General features: G+C 39.1%; 1 protein-coding gene across 3 annotated transcripts in view; it reads left to right on the forward strand.

The window, feature by feature from the left end:
* Nucleotides 1-17,125, forward strand: part of LOC108281057 (phospholipid phosphatase-related protein type 4) — a 24,338-nt gene extending 7,213 nt beyond the window's left edge. For 2 of the 3 annotated variants that reach the window (XM_017449977.3, XM_017450058.3), the window contains exons 2-7: nt 5,496-5,681; nt 9,052-9,181; nt 9,349-9,544; nt 12,196-12,253; nt 13,289-13,462; nt 13,592-17,125. In XM_017449977.3, coding sequence (XP_017305466.1) covers nt 5,496-5,681; nt 9,052-9,181; nt 9,349-9,544; nt 12,196-12,253; nt 13,289-13,462; nt 13,592-14,989 — 2,142 coding nt within the window. In that variant the 3' untranslated portion in view covers nt 14,990-17,125. Of the gene's footprint in view, nt 152-5,495; nt 5,682-9,051; nt 9,182-9,348; nt 9,545-12,195; nt 12,254-13,288; nt 13,463-13,591 lie in introns of all 3 variants that reach the window. The other variant, XM_017496641.3, reaches the window with a different exon arrangement.
* Nucleotides 17,126-22,021: the final 4,896 nt, after the last annotated feature.

A 22,021-nucleotide genomic window follows, 5' to 3' on the forward strand; every position in this document is an offset into this window, starting at 1 on the left:
GGTCGAGCTCCGCTGAAAAACGCTACAAGTGAGCCAGCTGTCTTCTTGGGCACGGAAAGGCAAAGAAATAGCCATGTCTGCGAGAGAAAGAGCAAAGGGAAAGACGACTAAGGATAGCCTTTCTTTACTCCCATGCTTCTATTTTGTTGAGGTAGGTCAGCGACTACTGTTTATATCGCGAGAATCCGGACGATATGATTAATCATTAAGTAGATGCTGCTTATTTATTTGGACAAGCTTGCAAAGTGTATTGTGCATTTTAACAAGGATACGAGGTTGTTGTTTTTTTTTTTTTGGGTCACCGGCGGTTTATTAATAACTGTATGAATCCTACAGTATATACAGGTGCACTCAGCGGATTTTCTGTGCATGTAGGCAGCCTAAAGACTTTGGAGCTTTGAAAGGTACATTAGTGTATACCTTGTGTTTAAACCAAGAAGCTACTTTCCAAACGGGTTACTAAAGCAAAGCATCCTTTCATGAGCATTTTTATTCCTAGTATCAGGTGCGGTGATGATTCTAGATTTCTAGATAAGATGCCTGATTAAAAAAAAATAAACAAACAAACAAAAAAATACAGAACGGGGGGTGGGGTGGGGGTGGGGGGTAGGCTAGTGCTTTTCCTGTTTCTTTTCTACCTCATGTTTGATTCACCACATCCATGTGTTCGGTTCATGTTTATTTCATAGCAGCACAGACACCATAGACCTAGTCATGGTGTTTGCACTGACACATATTTCCTCAACCTGCATGTTGAGAGGAAAAAAGAAAGAGTAAGAGGTATTCTAATGTCATGATGTGATAAAACCACATCTGGTTGATACATGTAATACTGTGTTCCTCATAGGAATATTTGCTAGTGCTATTTATTTATTTATTTATTTATTTATTTGCAAGACTTCACCCATACCTCTGGCCTAGTGAGAAGCTTGAGCATATCTGGGTCAAACACATGAGGTGGATGTGACACCTTGTGAACTGATCCCACCCTCAGTTTTATTAAATACACAAATAGATATTCATACATTTTCTTTTCTTTCTTTCTTTTTTTTGTACATGGTTTGTAAATGTAAGTTTTTTTCCCCCTTCTTTATGGGGACCTATATATTTATATTGTAGCTTTTATTTAAAAAAACAAAACTGAGGTTAGGGTTCAGTCTAAATGTGAACGTAGCATTATTTAGCTACAGTAATGCGCAAACGAATAAAAAATGCATAGAGAGAGAGATGATAGACATTCCTTACTAATGTAAAAGGGCAAATATTTCTCTAAAAACTCTTAAACTCCATCCATCCTTCTATTTTCTGTACTGCTTATCCTACACAGGGTCACGGGGAGCCTGGATCCTATCTCAGGGGACTTAGGGCACAAGGCGGGGAACACCCTGGACGGGGTTCCAACCCATCACACACATTCACACACCCATTCACACACTACAGACAATTTGGAAATGCCAGTGTGTCTACAGTGCATGTCTTTAGACTGGGGAGGAAACCTGGAGCACTCTGGGGAAACCCCCGAAGCAGGCGGAGAACCCCGAACCTTAGAGGTGTGAGGCGAATTTTCTAACTACTAATCCACCGTGCCGTCAAATATACTTAAACTTTTTAAAAAATTGCACTGATTTCATAATCCAAGTTATAGCTTACATGCTAATAAATGGTTGTAATGATACAAACAAGCCAATGACAGGTGTGTGTATATATATTTAAAACTATAAAGGGGGGGAGGACGTTATCTTGTTTTTATCAGATTGAATATCTTGCCTTTTTTTTCAGATTTAAGGCAGAATTACTGACGATTTTTTTGTTTACATCCCTGTGCTTGCATGTACATATACAAGTAGCCTGTCGTGTGAATTGTAGAAATATATACTGTAAATATGTACACCAAGAGATCATTCAACATCTGTTCTAGTTGTCATATCTGTTAAGATTTTGGTAAGAATTTTATTCAACTGCTTGAATCTGTCTCAGGTGCAAGTCATGTGACTTCCAAGAGCTATTACATTCAATTCAGTTTTATTTTTATAGCGCTTTGATCAAAACAGCTTTACAGAAATCTGGACGTAGATTTATAGATTTGTGAATCGAGTGTGTAAGAGTGTGTGTGAGTGTGTTAATAGGTCCTCCCACCTACTACAGTGCAACATTAATATTTGAACAATGTTGGAAGTGGGAATCTTTAAGTGCTTGCTGTGATATTACCTGAGCCTCTATAAATAAGCAGCCAGCCTCTATTCATATATATATTAATTATTTAAATGACTTTCACCTCCTCTTCCAAGTTTTTTGTCGACCGTTTGATGAGTGATACACTTGAATAAGCTTTGAAATCTTAGAAGGCCATTTCCAGGTATGAGAGGAATTCTAATCTGTCTCTCTAGATTGGATTTTGTGTCGCTGAAATTGCATCTAGGCTTAACCCTTGAGGTGGTTTTCCTGAAAGTGTGCCAAGTTCGAGGACAGAAGGAGTTATCACTTCATCGATCGTATTACATGGCCTGTTCTGGTGTACAGTGGTTGTCATGCCTGTTTCATTGCCCTGATCAGTTAATGAGGTATCACTTGTAGGTTTGGATTGTGCAGTAGAAAGAGAAGCTGCTTGATATGCACAGTACTACAGCAAGCAGCTGCCTCAGCATGCTGATTCTGCAAAACTTTACAGTAGTCAAGGTGCGTCCACTAACCTATATTTCTCCTCAATTCCCTGCTCAGAGAGAGAAAAAGACAAAGAGTGAGAGGTCCTCAGCAATACTACATGGTTATTACACATCCCAGTCTATACATTTTCTTTTGTGAATTAAGTCTTTACATTTTTCTTTTGTGGATGGTCTTTAGTTCCCTGTTTTTGGTTTGTGAGATCCTTTGGTGTTTTGTATTTGCATGTAGTTGTATTAGCTGAGGATCTGTGAGCATTCCCAATCTCAGCAGGTCGTCCTTCTGTTCTGCCAGCACTAAGAGCGCTTGTACTTTCTCTTTTCAAGGTTGCCTGTTAAAGCTGAATTTGGAACACGACTGCATGAAGATGCCAATGGCCAAATTTAGACCATGCGCCACAGAGAGGATACTTCACTGTGTTAAGCCTTACATGTACTCTTCTCAGCAAAAGACTCATTGGAACCCTAATTCACTTTGTCATGCTGATTTATTTTGCTTTATGCCACAGTGCTGTTGAACGCTTGATGCTGATTGATCAGAAGGTTTTAATTCATTTTCTATAACAGTATGGCTCACAAAGTAGTTCCGGCTACAAGGTTTATATGCACTTACAGTATTCTAATACGTTGACAATTCTATAGTAAGAACTTGCTATAGAATTGGCTATAAAAAAGTCTACACATTCCTGTTAAAATGGCAGATTTTTATGATGTGAAAAAGAAAAGAAACCAAGTTAAACCATGTCAGAACCTTTTTCACGTTTATTGTGAAATTGCCACATATATAAATTAAGTGACAAACAACCAGAAATATTTTAGGGGGAAAAAGAAGGAAAGTGTAAAAGTTGGCAAAGTTCTTTGGTATAAGAAGAGTAAAACATTTTGTGACACGCTGTTATTCAGGTCAGGCTGTATTAGAATACATTTTTTAATTATTATTATTTTCCAGTAACAGCACATCCTAACTTGTTTTATTTCTTACTTCCCAGGTGCAATCTGTCCCCTTTAACTTGTATTTAACATAGATTGAAGCATACTTGATCCAATTTGGGTATAATAAGAGTGATTGTACAGTTTCATGTAGAGCTGCAACAACTACTCACTAATAATCGATTATGAAAATCGATGGATTCATTGAAGTGTCAGGAGATCCTAGGAGCAAACGTCAGGCCGCCTGTTCGGAAGCTGAAGCTTGGGCGTCATTGGACTTTCCAACAGGACAATGATCCCAAGCATATCTCAAATTCCATGAAGGCTTGGTTGCAGAAAAAGTCCTGGAAGATTCTGCAGGGCCATCATAGTCACCTGACTTGAACCCCATAGAAAATCTCTGGTGGGATTTGAAGAAAGCGCTTGCAGCACACAAACCCAAGAATATTACTGAACTGGTAGCCATTGCTTGTGAGGATTCTGAAGATTCCTCAGGAACGCTGCCAGAAGCTGGTGTCTGTCTATGCATCTCGTTTGCAGCAGGTCATAACAGCAAAAGGGTGCTCTACTGAAAGATGCTTGCCATGAAGGGGTTGAATAATTTTGAGACTGGAGAAATCCTTATAATTTGCATTTTCAGTTGAATTTGGGGAAACCACTTGAAGCATTCGTTGTGTTGAACTATTTCAATGGCTTTTGTTTGATTTGTTCACTGCAAACTGCTGAAAGTCTGTAAATTTTGACAAACCTGATTTGGAATTTGAGATTGAATCAGTTTGGTTTCTCTATTTTCATGGTTCATTGTGAGTAATGTTAACATTGGATGAGGTAGCAGCTAAATCAGAGACATTGCTTATCTCAAGTACCAAATTCTGTGTGAATAACAGTTACTTAATCATATCAGGTGGGCTCTTGGTCATCTTATTTTTCAAACTGTCTTCATGTTTTTTTGTTTGTTTTGTTTTTTACAGACTAGAATGAACAAAAACCTTGGTATTATTTAGTTAATTCAACAACTCAATGTAGTGATTTAAAAGCATAATTATCCTGTGTTCCATGCACACATTATAATTTCATGACTTCGGTTTAGTGCTTTATTAAGTTGTGTTCATGAGTACTGGCAAAGCCTGATATAAAAATTAAAATGCACAATGAGCTGTAAAATAATGAGGGTTTAAGTCATATTGTTAAATTAAACAAATTTGCACTGATTAATGAGATAATTACAACAAGGAGCATGCATGCAACAATATATTGGCAATATACTAGATTCCTATGAGATGTTTATTTCGATGCTTGCCTTCTTCTCATTCACATTGTATTTTTATTTTTCATTCAGAAATTGTTTCTTGCTTCTATGTTGCATCATAATACAGTACATTTGACAGGAAAGAAAAAAAAAAAGAATTTTTTATATCCCATGATTTTTTCAGGCTTAAGTCAAATGCTTGAGATTAAAGGTGGTAGTGTAGACAATATTGACAAACCCGAAATTGAACATCCCTACTGCTCCGGTTTTGACACAACCCTCCCCATTTTCCGGGCTTGGGGAAAGTCCACTGAGAGTGCACTGGGTCGTGCAACCCTCCATTGGCTGGGGTTGGTTCCCTGACCAGGAATCGAACCCAGGCCGTGGAAGTAAAAGAACCATGAACTACATGCAGGTGATTTGCATAATCTAAATGGTCCATACTGAAAATCAACTTAAAACATGTGCGTAACATGACGCTGAACACAAGGAACTTTCCTTGCAGAAATATTGATGTAACTTAACTTAAACTTAAGATGGCAACGTAAGTCGCTAACTTTGAATATGCCCCAAAATGTGAAGGGGAAAAAGAAATCTTGATGTGGACTTTTGTTGCCACATTTTCTCACCATGTTGTTTCTGCACTTTTATTCCAGCTTCCAATCCTGCTGACCTCTGTAGTGAGCCTTTACTTCCTAGAATGGACAGACATTTTCAAACCAGTGCACTGGGGTTTCAGCTGCCATGACCGCAGTCTGAGTTTCCCGTACATCGAGCCAGCGCACGAGGTTATTCCCTTCATCATGCTCCTCATCCTCACCTTCGGTGCACCTGCTGTCACGGTCAGTGTAACAGTGTAACATATACACACACACACACACACACACACACACACACACACACACACACACACACACACACACACACAATAGTTATTTACTCTTTGCGAGGCCGTTCCATTGATTTGTGTGTTAATGTAGCCGAACCTATTTGTATTACCTACTTTTACCTTAACCCCTTGATTGTTTTAGTTTTTCAAATTAAAGCTGCATTTGTGTTTTTTTTTTTTTTTCCCCCTCTCTTTTGTTTTGTGATGACACCATAGTTGTTATACATTTTATATATTCATGCATACATATGAGACCTTGTAATTATAAAGTTATAAAAATGAGTTAAAAAACAAAAAAATACATTATACATATACATGGCAATAAATACATGTGAGACACTATGCACCAAAATATTCCTCAAGGGTGCACAAATTTTACATTATATATGTTTTTCCTTTATTTAAGGTCAGCTTTATAACTCAGTATCTTAAAATTACAGAATTGTCAGATTTAATGTTTTATTGCAATGTCTCATTATATAGATATATATTATTTTATATTGCATATACAGTATGTACATTCATGCAACACTTTCAGATAATCACATCTGTTGTTTTAGGTTGAAATACACACTGTGTGTGTGTGTGTGTGTGTGTGTGTGTGTGTGTGTGTGTGTGTGTGTGTGTGTGTGCCTGCCTCAGATTCTTGTTCCTGGCTGACAGGATTGGAACCTGATGGAACTCATCACACCTCAAGGTCTGATGGGTTGTGTGTTGTGAGATGCTAGTCTGCTCACCGTGGTTGTAAAGAGTGCTTATTTGAGTTACTATAGACTTCTGTATAAACTCTAGAGACTGTTGTGTGTGAAAATACCAGGAGATCAGCATTTTCTGAAATACTCAAACCAGCCCATATGGACCAACAATCACGCTAAGGTTAATGTCCCAGAGATCACATTTTCCCCCGCTATTCTGATCTTTGATGTGAGCATTAATTGAAGCTGTTGACCTGTATTTGCATGATTTTTTTTTCTGCATTGCGCTGCTGCAACATGATTGGCTGATTAGATAACTGCATGAATGTGCAAGTGTACCGATGTTCATAATAAAGTGAACGGTGAGTGTAAATTACTCAGAAATTCATTTAGGAAGAGGAGTCATTTCACACGTATGTCATTTGCCATGTAAGCCATTTTACTTTAAAGAAAATAACGTCATGCCTATAGGAAGGGTTTATTACAGTTTAATGGTCAGTTATGTCCAGATGATATATATATATATTTTTTTTTAATCAGTCATAATCTAGCACTTCTTGATGAAGTTTACATAACTGTATATTCTAATGACATACATTTTTATAAGGATTCTAGCATAACACTCATTTTACAGCAAACCTTCATTAGCACTTTGGGAGACTCAGATCACATCATTTCTGTGGTACATAGGCTTATTATATTGGATTTATAGCAGTGAGGGTTGCAGGGCACTTATTTTATGGCGAGACACGATTATTTCATGCTCGGCTTCATATTGACTTCTTGAGGCTTGTAAAGGCAAATGACAGTATGGCTAAACGAGTTTGAGGTATGAACTATGAAAGGACTGTGGTTAATGTGTTGGCAATATTCTTCTGTGTAACTCAGCAGTGACAATAATGAAGGGCATTGCTGAATACCCTGCTTATATACACAGCTTAACTGAGCTAAGAAGATTACCACAATGTTTTGCTGTATTTGTCAAAATTCTAAACCAACAGTTGTTTGTATGTCTATTTGTTATTTTAATATGCAGAATGTACACTATGTGGCCAAAAGTATGTGGAAACCTGGCCATCACACCCATATATGCCTCATCCAAAACCATGGGCATTAAAACAGAGTTGGTCCCCGCCACTCCTTGCCCCTGCCCCTTTGCTCCACTCTTCTGGGAAGGCTTTCCAGGAGATTTTGGAACATGGCTGTTGGGATATGTTCTGGATATAGGAAGGTCGTCCACTGATCTCAAGTGTGTTCAGTATATAGCAAAAAAACATTTATTGGCCTTCCCCTTCCAATAGTTTCAGAGGGGACTGTATATACAAACATACTTATACAAATGCCAGACTTGGTTTTAAATAACAATGGATAATAAGCCTTCTACTCTCTTTTTACTCAGCTCATTTGTGTCTAAAGTCTGTTTACCTGACAGATTTAGCACCAGGGGCGGAAGTGACTGCAGGCTCTTGGGACTCCTGTGGTTTTGCCAATTGTCACAGTGTAAAGGAGAGACTGTGTGTGTGTGTGTGTATGTGTGTGTGTGTGTGTGTGTGAGAGAGAGAGAGAGAGCGCGAGCGAGTGAGAGAGAGAAAGAGAGAGTGAGAGTGATTGGAGGGTCAGAGTCACACAGAGAAGTGTGTGGTGTGATCTGCATGCGATCTGGATTCAGATTTAGCTCGCTGTGTGGCACTTCATCAAGCCAACCATCTGTCTATATCCATATCCACAGCTCGCCTGCCTTTGCAGTATGTATAGCACCGCTGACATCAAACACAAAGCCCTGCCGGGATTTAAACTCCTCACCTAGCGACTAAAGCAGTCTAGTCTTTATGGACAAGGAAGCAGTAGCTACTATGTCTACATTGTCCATGGAAGACATCCATCATGCATATAAGCAGACGGTTAGATTGAGCGTGTCAGTCTTGTGTCATACAGATTTATGTTGAGATGCTCAGTCTTGCATCATACACCGATCAGCCATAACATTAAAACCACCCACTTAATATATTGTAGGTCCCCTTTGTGCTGCCAGCTGACCTGTCGAGTCATGGCCTCCACAAGACCTCTGAAGTTGTGTTGTAGTATCTGACCGGTCTGTGGCTATGCAGCCCCATAGAGGTCAAGCTAAGATGCACTGTGTGTTCTGACACCTTTTTATCTGTCACCGGTTCACCGGTTGTCCTTCCTTGGATCATTTTTTGTAGGTACTAACCATTGCATACCGGGAACACCCCACAAGACCTGATGTTTTGGATATACTGTTTGGTCAAAGTCAGATACTTTTTCCTGCTGTGAACTGACTGTTCACTTGCTGCCTAATATATCCCACCCCTTGACAGAAACTTGCTCTCATTCTCATTTTTGACTTTCCTATCTCTCAACGGTGTCGTGGCAGGAAGTTAGAATTTATGTTCTGGCATGCTTCATGTATTGAAAGCTCATGAATTCTTGACTTACTAGTGCTTCTGATGTGCAGTATTGAATAAAAGAGTCTCTTCATTATGAAAGCAAGAACCGAAAAAAAAAAAAGACGCTGAGGGCAGAGCTCCACAGAGGCATGTTTGATCTCTCTCATTTCATATGGCTTTCTGGCTTAACGTCTTGACTCCGAGGCTATTCTGTCTACAGATAACGATTGGAGAAGGCATCCTGTTCTGCTGGCTGTCCAAAACCCAGAGCGGCCCTGGAGCTGAGGCCAACATCAATGCAGCTGGCTGCAACTTCAACTCATACATCCGTCGTGCCATCAGGTTTGTGGGTAAGTTGCACTCATGGTGACTCAATTATATGATTAAGCACTCAGTAACATTGATTTCTTTTAAAATTAGAAATATAAAGTATACAGTACATTGTTGTTCAGTTACTCTGTATCATCATCATTGTAATTTAATTATTCACTTATTTTTTTTGTGTTTTTTTTTACAGGGGTTCATGTGTTTGGTCTCTGTGCCACTGCTCTGATAACTGACATCATTCAGCTGTCGACGGGTTACCCAGCACCGTACTTCCTTACTGTATGCAAACCCAACTACACACACCTGAACTCCTCCTGTGATGAGAACTCTTTCATTCTGGAAGACATCTGCTCTGGGACTGACACTGCCATCATTAATGCCGGCAGGTACTATAGGACTGGCGTAGAAGTGGATAACAAAAGATTGAGACGTTCAGTACGTTTACATGGACAACAATAATCCTATATTAAGACGATACTCTGATTAAGAAACTAGCATGTAAACAGCAATTTTTGATTATCTTAATCCGATTAATGTCATACTCGAAGTAAACACAAATGGAATTAAGACATGTGGAGTATTCCTGTTCTAGTCGCATTATGGAAGTGCATTACAGACATGTAAACACCTTAATCACACTATTAACGTCGTGTGGGAGTTTTCACCGCTTTTTGCAACAGGACACGTACACACACAGCAGTGCTCAACCGTTTGACAGCAAACAAGAGAGCATGGCTGTGTCTGAAACCGCTTACTTACCTACTATATAGAAGGAGAAATACATGTGTATATACAGTAGTAGGCGAAATACATGTATCTCGGTACTGTATAGTAGGTAAGTACGTGGTTTTGGACGCAGCCCATGGCTTCAAGCAGTTGTCTATTTGCACGTACAGCATGACAAAAAATTAACTGAAGCATCCGTGAAAATTAAAAATAAAAACGCCCAAAACTGTATACGGTGCCATAATGAAGACCAACTGTATGTCTATATGTGAAATTCTGGAGGGAACATCGGACGACGTGGCGTGGTGACGTAATGACATGTGCTCTTAATCAAACTACGTTCTATAACATGTAAAACGGGAACATGAATGGAGTATTCTAAAAGCAACTCATGTAAACACCTTAATCACAATATTGTCTTATTCAGAATATGGTCAATAATTAGATTACTGCTGTCCATGTAAACGTAGTCAATGTCAAGTAGACAAGCTGCTTTGGGAGGGAGGGGTGCTGCTTTATTTTTTTGGCCACATGAAGCAGGAGATGTAGTGCATCAGATGGTCAGGCAAAAGTTTTGAAAAAAAAAAACTGAAGTCTATCACAGAATGACCTGAATATTTCCTCACTGGAGTGTTTTATATTTAGAGCGTTCCCCACACAGTATGTTTGAACTAAATATTTCCACTGTTGTGTTTTTTTTTTTTTTATATATATATCAAGGAGACTAGACCCATGCATGCAGCAATAGGGCTATAAGTCTAAAAATGGCTCCTGTAAAAGGCTTTTCATGATTCTTTTAATGAGGAAAAGGGGAAGTAATGGCACTGTGAATTATCATCTCTTGTGTAATGCAGATTCATTAAATAATGTAACAGTTGAAAATGCATCACTGCTTGGAATGTCAAATGTAATGCTTGTAAATAGGTGACTAACTGTATGTATTTCCTATGACAATGATTTAGTGGATCATTTTGCAGAATGAAGTTGGCAACCCTTGGAATTTCTCATTAATAACTGTCTAAAGAAGTACACTATTTCCTCTTCTTACCCAGTAGAAATGGAAAAAAAAGATACTCTACAGAGTGCTTGCAGGCAGAATTAGTGCATTTGTGGCTACAGTGGTGTCTGCTTTTGAAGCGCATACTGATGGGCCAATTAGGAAGCTGATCATTAAAAAGAGGTTGTCACACCCAATGTTCCTAAATTTCAGGAAAACCTGTCCTGAATACAGAACGTTGAATAGTTGAGTGTGTGTGTGTGTGTGTGTGTGTGTGTGTGTGTGTTTTTTAATTATTTGCTATTTTGCCATCAATTCATAGTGACATCAGTCATCCGTGGCAGGGTGCCAAGAGAAGAAAAATTGGCCATGTGCTTTGGATGGGAGGTGTCGCATACTCTCTCTCCCCTGTCATTCACAGTGACACTAGCTAATTGAAGATGTCTGTGAGCTCATGTTTGTAAGAGAGGGTGGCTAGTGCTTTCCTCTTTGTGTATTAAACTGCCCTATGACACAGCATGAGCAACAGTTCAAAAAGATGTGGCTGGATAGCGTCACATGTCCCAGAAGAACCATGTGTTAGACTTGACCCTCCCCGGAGGTGTGATAGGGGAGAACTATCTGGTGGGTGGGAATGGGCAGATAATCAAATTGGGGAGAAAAGCGGCCATTGGCATGATTACGCATTGTGAAGATCTTTGTTACAAATGACCTTTCTTAGGCAAACTGCTTATAAACTATACTCTTAAAAAGTTGGCTTTTCTTGTTGCTTTGGTCAACCTAATGGTAATAAGATAGATTCCATTTTGAATAAAAGCCCACACTTTAGTAACTGTCGATCTGATATTGTGCTTCCTATGTACAACATGGCAGCGGTCACAGCTCGATGATGCATTATTTCTTTGGAAATTTGCACTCAAGGGCTTTTTGTTGTATTTCTATATTGATAGAGGTTCTTACACCAGAGAAAGCAGGAGAAAAAAAACAAAACAAAAAAATAGCATAATTACTTTTTCAGCCCAACACTGATTGTGCCTGGTCACTTTCTTTGTTGTTTTTCTTTCTTCTGAAAAAAAATGAAAATGAATATATATATTATATATAATGTATGCGTGTGTGTGTGTGTAGTTAGATAATATTGCTGAGGTACATTTTTTTTCTTTAAAGGAAGATGCTTATTGAAGCTACTTAATGAAACTACTTTCAATGTACTAACAGTCTGTGCAGAGTGTTTGCTGCATTTGTTTAGAAAAGGTGAATATTTATTTTGATTCATATATAATGTTTAATCGGATTTGGGTTCTCATTTTCCAGAAAATCTTTCCCTTCCCAACATGCAACCTTGGCATCCTTTGCTGCTGTCTACGTCTCTGTGAGTAGCTCGTCACACCCATGCACTCTACTCAGGTTAAACTCATTATCATGCAAAATCTTTATAAATTCAGTGTGATCCACTGCAGAGAGGCAACACACACAGCTTTGATGTGTTTATGGGATATTTCATCATTTAGCCTCATTGCTGTGTAAACCTCTAACATGATAAATAAATGTTACTGTACCTCTACAATACAGTGCGCTTAAAACGTACAAAATTGTGAACTTTAAATATGTGAAGGTCACTGAAAGCATTTGCTTGACAGTATAGTACAGTCGCCTTAGATTCAGAGTTTGGGGAGGAGTAGAGTGGTGTGTGTGTGTGTGGGTTTATGCTGAGGATATGAGTGAAGTAATGCTGATTCACAGTTTGGAACAGTCCCAGTCCCTGCATAAGGCTGAGATCATCTCAGTATAATCAATACAGGGCAATGACATTAAATTATATTGGACATTTTACCACACCATTTTATTAATCATATACACAGTTGGTTGGTTGATGGTTTTCCATCAGTCATGTGTATCACAAGCAATATGTGTTCTTTTATTTATATATATATATATAGATAGATAGATAGATAGATAGATAGAGATACTACACTTATTTGTCTGTTCTTGGTCATACACTACAAATCAAATGTTGGGATACATCTGCACATTGTATGGTTTACTTTTTTCTATTTTTTTACTAGGGATGCAGCAGTACCTTTTTTCAGACTGTGTATATGTTTTTTGATGTACCACAAGAGTCTCAGTTGTGTTTCCATAATCCCTCATTGCCAATGATAGTGGCAACAAGGTAATAGCTGTTTTCGATTACTGTAAGTGAGCAGGCACCTGTACGGCAGTTAATTGGCTTCACATTGCTCTGTATTGAATGAACTCATCCACCTACTGTAGGTCACTAATAAATAGATTTCTCGAATATGTACATCTAAGGAAAAATATCATCTTAGTGTGAGATTGATGCCAATACTAAGCTCAGTATATGTAAAGGTGACTCTTTAATGTGAGTGCATTTGTTTCTGCTTAGATGTATTTCAACAGCACTCTGACAGACTCATCTAAGCTTCTGAAGCCCCTATTGGTCTTCTCCTTCATCATTAGTGCCATCGTATGTGGCCTCACACGGATTATCCAGCACAAGAACCATGCCATTGATGTCTACCTGGGATTTCTCCTTGGAGGGGGCATTGCTATTTATTTAGTGAGTTCTTTCTTTCTATAATCAGATCAAGCCCTTTACTGTTAAAATACACTTGGTGTGTCACATGACATTATTACATACATATTACATATACTGTATATTACATACTCAACTCTCTGATCATGGTAGGGTCTGCATGCCGTTGGGAATTTCCAACCCAGTGAGGAGAAGCTGAAGAGTGAACCTCAGGTTCAGGATACTGTTGGGTCCCTCGGTGAGCTTGGTCAACATGTTGGCCACCGTCTGCGTGCTAAAAGCCGTAGCAGTAGTGATGGCATTTCATCCTCACACTCAGATGGCCTCCTTCACCGTAATCTCCAGACCCGTCATACTAGATCCCTTACCAACCTGAAGAGATCCAGCGCAGATGTCGAAGTCCCACAGCCCCATAGCCCCGCAGATAAGGAGAGCATGGTGACTTTTAGTAACACACTGCCACGGATTCATGCACCAACCATGGATGATGGTGCAAGGAGCACTGGAAACATCCATATGTCCATGGAATCCAGCCGCTCCAAGCAGTTGTTATCGCAGTGGAAGAGTAAGAATGACAATCGAAAGCATTCCATGCAGACTGTGGAGAGTGTCCTGGGCCCGTGTTCCACTAGCAGCATGGAGACTCGCTGTAGCTCAGAGCCTTCCACCGTAGGCATTAATGGGGAACAGCAAGGTCCAACAGGGTCATGTCTCAAACTGGCTACTGGAAGCAGCAGTATACCCAGCAATCCTTGTGGTATTGCTGGAGGTACAAGAATATCTATTCAGTCCAGACCAGGCTCTTCCCAATTGGTGCACATTCCAGAGGAGACTCAGGAAGGCATAAGCACTTCACCTGGAGGTAGTCTACAGGACAAGTGGCTGAAAAGCATGGAAAAGAATGTCAATGGACAACCACGTGTTGTGCCAGTGATTGGAATGTCGAAGCAGCACGGCCTGTTGCCCACAGGCTCCAGTAGTTCTGAAAGCAGTAGCCATACCAGCTCCACTGCACCTCTGCACCGCCATAAGAGCCTGAGTGAGGAGCCTGGTTCAGGGGTTACCAGCCAGGGTAACATCGTCAGAGTGGAGGCACACCCAGAGAACGGACGGCCTTTGGTTCATGCCCACTCTACTGAAGGCACCGCCTTCTGGACCTGGAAATCTCAGAGCAGCTTAAGACAGTCTTTTGAGCTCAATGACCTCAACCAAGACTCAGAGAATTATGATTCACTTAGGGACGGCTATGGCTCCACAGACAGAAAGAGGAGCAACTCTGGTGCTCCGATACATGTCACGGTCCCAACAGTTCCGGCTGTCTCCTCTGTTTCCCCTTTAGCCAGTTCAGTAGCAGATCAGCACCCTCATCAAACCGTCTCCACCATCCGGGTCACCCCTATAGAGAGCAGTGAGAGTGGCCCAGAGAGTCACGACTCAACACTGCGAAGGAAAAGCAATATGATCCTAATACCGGAAAGAGGGAACAGTCCAGAAAACACTAGGACCATTTTCTACAAGGGCACTTCCACCACTCCAGCATTTAAAGAGTAGCCAGCATTTAATGCCTTTTCTCTGTTTATGTATCACACATGAGGTCCATGTATGAGGTGTTCACCATATTTGTCCACACATGTACAGTTTGCTGGTGTGTTTTGCACTCTGGATGACACCATTTCTTACACTGCATGAAATCACTTGTTTATAAAGTTGTCACAGTGACACAAAAGCACAAACCCAGAACTCTTCCTATGCTGTTGGCTGTTGTCCTAATGAAGAAGTACAGTATATTGTAGCATATAACCTGATTCTTTTATTCTACACACTGTGAAGTTGACCTAGTGCCAAGTCTTAACTTAAACACTGTATAAATGTTTAACAAAGTCATTTTTCAGTGATTACCCTAGCCCATAATTTTTTGTAATATAAATATTCTCTAAAATGGGTGCTGTCCTATTTAGATATGGGGGGAAAAAGAGGGGGGGGGGGGGAAGCTTGGATCAGAAAATTGTTTTGTGATAAGCATTTAATGACCATAAGTGCTTAGAATATTTTCTGTAGTTTGTTGTATAGTCGTGTAATCAGGGCTGGTGCATGCTATTCTGATGCTCTAGGCGTAAAAGAATGTAGCTATACCTCCAACCAGTCCATTGTTTAAACTTTTTACAAATTGACCACTGGTGATGACTGTCTTCTTAGCCATTTAACGTGCTTACAGAGTGCACTCGTAGAGAGCTTGGTCAAATGAAATACTTCGCGATGAACTTGATGGACGATAGTGTTGGTACATTAAACCGTCCATGCTCAAGTGCCACTCTACTGTAGGAAATTGCCTAGTTCACCATTATGTATGCACTGGTCCTGTTAGAAATACCCTGCACTATATTCTCCTACTTGCAATACAAATCTGTGTTTTCACAGCTCCATCATGAAATTATTTAATTTGTGTCTCTTGCTCTCAACAGCACATGTTTGCTCCACTTTGCTATACACAGTTATTTTAATGAATACTCCCTGGTCTCGCTAAGGTGAAAGTTAATTCAGTAGCAAATCAAGGTGCAAAGATCACCGTCTTCCTTTAATGTGCGTGATAGTACCAGGTGCTCCTGGACACACTCTGCTGCTACTGTAAGATCACTCACAGCCCATACCTCCAGCGGTGCTGTTCACTACTCATTTTTTCACTTGAGTGGACAAAGTGAGGCAGAAGTTACGTACGCCTATGCCACTGATATTTCCATTATTCCACTCCAACTTCTTCGCATAGACCCAGTTAACTATTTAATATGTGTCTAATGTTGTTTCTGAAACAACATGGCCGATTTCTGGAACAACTTCTAAATTTTGAAACTTCATGCTCGATTTCTGCTTATTCATCTAAGCAGGCCCTATATCCATGTAAAGTATATTTATATTTAGTCAGAACATACATGTGGTTACTATAAAAATACACAAGTTACCTATTTTTAGATGTATTTACCAAATGTGGTGCCATATCAACTATCAAAAAAAAAATAGAATTGAATGTTTATTTTAATAGACATGCAGATTAATAGTATTCTTTAAACTGATTTTGCTGTGAATTTTTTAAATAAAACATGTGTAAATGTGCCAAAGGGTATTTTAAAGAAAACATTCTGTGTTTTGCTATAGTACTTCTACAACAGCCTGTATTCTTGTAATCCCCATACAGTGTGGCACACCTAGTGCGTCTGCATGTTGACGATTTGATATCAAACATTGTTTTGTCCTCTTTTTGAAAAGGATTCTCACAGTTGCGGAAAGTGTCATTATTGAACTGTTTGTTCTGGACATGAAATGTTGTTGGACAATCTTTATAAATGTGTTATTTTGTTTATTAGAGGAGCAACCTCAACACTACAAAGGAAAGACATCTGACTAGTGTGTGCACATTTGATTTAAGGAATGCACCGTGCATGTTTCTGAGATGACTGAGGAGCACTATCCGAAAATACTGTGTTTGTGTTTAATCAGGAAAGTGGTGATAGGTTAGCTGTGTATTTGAACAAGTCCAGCAACACTCATTACACTGGCACCAGACTCTGTTTAAGAGACTATGAGACATCGTCTTTCTCTCCATCAATTGTGCCAGATCCACAAAAGAAAAGGGATCCGTAGAGATAAAAACTGTAGCAGTGTTTAAATAAATGTTTGTTATTTAGTCCACAATGAAGTCTTCATTCCTTTTTTCTTTGATTTAGTGTGTCTTTGATTAGTCCTTATTCTTTCACACAAAAATGGCTGACGGATTGAGGTGGAGCCACATCCCAGTATTCAGTTTATGGCTCTACAAAACTCCTCCTACAAGCCTAATCCCTAATCTATGAGATGCTGTACAACACACAACAACAAACACACTTATCCAGCATGAACCACACTGAGTTGTCGGCACTGTGGATTTTTGGTTCAACTCAGTTCTGATAAGAGGAGCTGGCTCAGGTCCGACTCCACCCTCTCGTGGCAGGGGTACATGCAGCAAATGCTAGTTATATATGTATTGATGGTTCTCTGAAAATCTATGGTACACTCTCCACCATCATTACACTATTTATGGGAACATGTTTTGGAAGAATAGTTTTCTATCCTTCCAGTATAATTCTAAAGTATTAGAAAATGTCTGCCAAGGAACCTTGTAGCTGTTCTGGTGGTGTTGTGCCAAATCTTCCAAAAAGTTCAACACTACTAATTTTAAAGTCAAATACTTACAACAGCCTGTGGATGAAGAAAAACACAAAGAATGAGTGAGAAAAGCAAGGGTCCAAATTTATTGTCCAGTGAGATGTCCCAAAGTGATCTGAATTCCTTTTAGTCTTTTGTCCTTTTTATGTCCTTTTTATACAGTTTGCTATCCCTTGTGTCTGCCCCCTAATTTGCCCTTTTCCAATATGTATGAGTTTTGGTTTCTTCGTCCTTGTGGCTTACTGAGACTACTTATGTTGTGTTTTATTCCTTTTAAATTGTCACCTGTTTGTACATATTTACCAGTATGTTTACCATTATGGCCAGGGACAGTGTATAACAGCTAGATAGCACACCACTGATGTCATGAGGATTCATTATGGGACTGCCTGGTGAGGTGCTTAGAGATGGGTGATGCGATGTTACCTTTGTAAATTGTGAAGAAGGTACATGGTGGTCCCCAAATAGTGTCAGCTTAGACTTCCTGGAGTGGAGTGGTTGAGCTCCTCGAAGAGTGGCATGTCACAGTAGGAATCGAGCCCATGGGCTCTACTTAGGACCCAGGACCATCTCAGGCGGCTCAGGTTGTTATTTTTGTTGCTGGGCCGAAGCATGTATTTGGGGTTCTCATGCATATAAATTACAGAACCAAACATAACCAGCATGTGAATTGCGGCATAACAAATTAACATTTCTCACAGCCTCAAACTGCTGTACTTATTTTCCAGCGTTCACACCTCAAATGTGTCGATTTCATAAGATTATCCTTTAGTAACTGTCCTACAGTGTACTGGAGAGTAAAGCATTAAATTCTTGAAGAAGTAATAGGAATACACATGTTTTATTGGTCAACTGGTATTTTTCTGCAAACACTGCATCACAGATCACTATGCGACCTTGCTGGAATGTCAAAGGTATACGTGTGCACATGTGCAAGGGTGTATTCAGGCATCATTCACCACCCCTGGTAGTTAGGAACAGTGAACTAGAACTAACTTTATAAAGTATTAACCTCATCTGAATGTGCTGGACTTGGGTTTACCCTAACCATCAGCACTTACAGGCACAAGACAAATCAGTAAATATTGAACTGTGCTTGCAGTTAATTACTCTTCCCCAAGCATGGCTAATTTATTCCATTTTCCCAAGTGTAAAATCACAGCATTTGCAGTGCAGTGCAGTATTAAATGACCTTTTAAAGCAGTAAACATGCCAGTACATTACCCACCCAGAAACAAATGATACATTTGTCATGTCCTGCTGGCTATACAGTAGTTTTCCAGAGCAGTCCCATAGCAGATGTCATCAAAGAAAGGCTAAAGCTCCATATCATTTTGGATAGGGAGAACAAGAAAGATCAGTTGTCAAATAGTCCATGGTTGGAGTCTTTTTATATGATGTCTTTACACTCTGGTTGATACAGTATAAATACACATGGTCTTTATATCTGAATCAGCGCACGGCAATTTCACAACAGGGATGGCGAACCTCGTGAGCTGCATGCGGATCTTTCGCTGCTCCTCTTGCGGCTTTTCAATTTATCCACGTATTCTGTGTTTCATTTATTTATTTATTTTACATAATGCTTCAGTGATGTTGCAATCCTTCATCCCAAAAACAAAAAATTCAGATGTTTGGGAACAGACCTTCAACTGTCATGGCACACCGTTGAACTGAGAGTATCTGACACAAACAGCTCAACTGAATCAGATTTATATCCAGATGTTGAGAAATGCCGCTGTTTCAGTATTGCTTTGGAGGAGTCCGAATGTCAAACATGGCTGCATTCAAACTATTGTCAATGTTTGGTTCAACGTACATCTGTGAATCATTTTTTCTACACTGAAAACACTGTCTTACTGACACACGTGTGAAAGAGTTACTTCAGGTAGCCACAACTGAATACAAGCCTGAGCTGAAAAGAATTATGGAAAACAAGGACTGCCAGGTGTCCCATTGAGTCTAGTAAAAGGAGGTAGGCTGATAGAAAAAGTTCAAATCCATGAAAACTATTTTATGTGTTATGGAGTTAGGCCTATACGTTATTTCAAGACACTGTTGTTTGCACATCTGTTGTGTGTCTCTATGCAGTGATTAGGGTTTGTTTGTTTTTTGCCTCATCATGCTGAACAGGTTTGCCACCCCTGTTCTAGAGCTTTATGCTATGAGGGGGCTCAGCTTGATTTTTTTTCAAGCTGTCTAAAATGCCCTAAATTATTTTAAGATTGGTATCTTCCTGGTTTAATCATGCCTGATTTAAACAAAGACTTATCAGTGAAAATCAAGATTAGCTGACATCTAAGAACAAGAATGAATTCAATGGGTTTCTCATCTCCCTATGTTGGTTTCTGTCAGATTAATGTTTATAAAGGTACATTAATCAATTTATCTTCTACAATAAAGCTGAAACAGTACATTTGTCTACATATTATCTGAAAAATTCTTGTTCTCCCTTCCACAGGCCACATAACAAACATAATTGTCAATACTTTGGTTTTAAATGTAGCTTACCTGTGAAAAACTGATGTCTGACTGCCTTCAACCTTACTTCTTGACCTGTCTGAAATTAATAACAAGAAAATGGAAATGAATAAACAAGTATATGTTGACAAAGTAAGGAAGGTTCTATGTTTATATGCCATGGAAACTTTTTTGTATGTTTGTATGATATGTGTGTAGGATTGTATGTAACTATTTATGTTGTATCTAAATATTGCTTATATATATATATATATATATATATATATATATATATATATACACACACACACATTAATAATTCCCAAACTAGGTGATATGATTTATTTTCAATTCAATTATTATTCAATTCAATTCAATTTATTTTCATTCAATTATTTTACAAATTAATATTTCAATTTCAAAGATTTTGTGGGCTAATATTTTGAAATATTACTGTGCGTCACATTCAGGCAAGCTACATTTAAATGAATAAAGCAATGTTCTGCATTGTACTTTTACAACTGAAAATACAGATGGAATGAGCAACTATACTCTTGTAAAAAAAAAAATAAATAAAATAAAAAAAAGAGTGTTCAATAATGTAAACATGGAGTTCCTTCAGGCCTTCTAACCCTCGCTTTCATATGAAATGCTGCTTTTCACATTTTCCCTCAATGGCTAAACATGGCTAATTACAATGAATGTAAGTTACTGAACAGAAATGACATGTTTTTTCATTTTACAAATGATAACTAGTGCTACCTACTATTTACCTTCCTAGATAGAAAGGCAATGTTATCAGTCTATACAGTATGAGTTATGCAGTCTCATATTTAGCATACAGCAACAGTACAGTGGCACTGTAAGGATAGCATTCTGACAGTTAGAAAGAAAACAGATAAAAACAGCACAACATACCCATAAGATGGTATGAAAGTACGTCTTACCACGTCAGTATGCACATGAATCTCATATTCTCATTTTGTAACTGTGCTCTCTCTCTCTCTCTCTCTCTCTCTCTCTCTCTCTCTCTCTCTCTCTCTCTCTCTCTCTCTCTCTCTCTCAACTCTAAGTCTAAAGCCTGAAAAACAGTGAAAGAAAGGCATTTTAAATAACAGCTCAAGATAATATTAGCAAATAATAATCGCAAAAGAAGATCAGGAGTTTGATGCAAAACATCGAGGACTTAACCCCCCAAGCCCATCCCCCAAGCCCATCCCCCGCCAGTGACACCCCGGTTTCACACTAGGCTAGGCTTAATTCCACAAAAATAAAATTGGGTCACAGTGCCACAGCACATTATCTCTGTCATGGTTCATTGTCATTACCATTGCAAACATGGTAATATGCTTCAATAACATTGGAGGTCTCTCTGTTTGTGTGTGTGCTATAGACAGATTAACCTTACTGTTCAGATGAGTACAGGAGCAGTCAGGCCAGAAATCTACACAACATACATTCAGAAGAATCTGAGATTTAGAAAAGAGGCTGTTTTCAATGGAAAATTAAAAATCCACCTATTCACTAAACACTTTAACTTTTACTTGTACTCTTGTACAAGAGTTCTTTATTGGCAATTCTTATAGTTATTCAGCAAATAAAAACCATCAATCAAAAGGACAATCGGCTATTGTATTGGTTTTTCTAGTAAATACATGACACTGTACTAGCATTTTGTTGCACTAACAAGACAGCAAGGCAGTGGGCAGTGGGAGCTCAGTGGTTAAGATGTCAGATTGGAAGGCTGTGAGTTCAAATCCCTGTGGCCCAAGCTGCCACTGCTGGACCCTTGAGCAAGGCCGTTAACCCTCAACTGCTCAGTTGTACAAATGAGTTATATGTAAGTCACTCCCAATAAGGCCATCATGCCAAATGCTGTAAATGTTAATGGTATTCTTAAACCCTGTTCCATTTGACTAGCATGCG

The sequence above is a fragment of the Ictalurus punctatus genome, chromosome 1 (genome assembly GCF_001660625.3).
Source record: "Ictalurus punctatus breed USDA103 chromosome 1, Coco_2.0, whole genome shotgun sequence".
In the NCBI taxonomy this organism is placed as follows: Eukaryota; Metazoa; Chordata; class Actinopteri; order Siluriformes; family Ictaluridae; genus Ictalurus; species Ictalurus punctatus.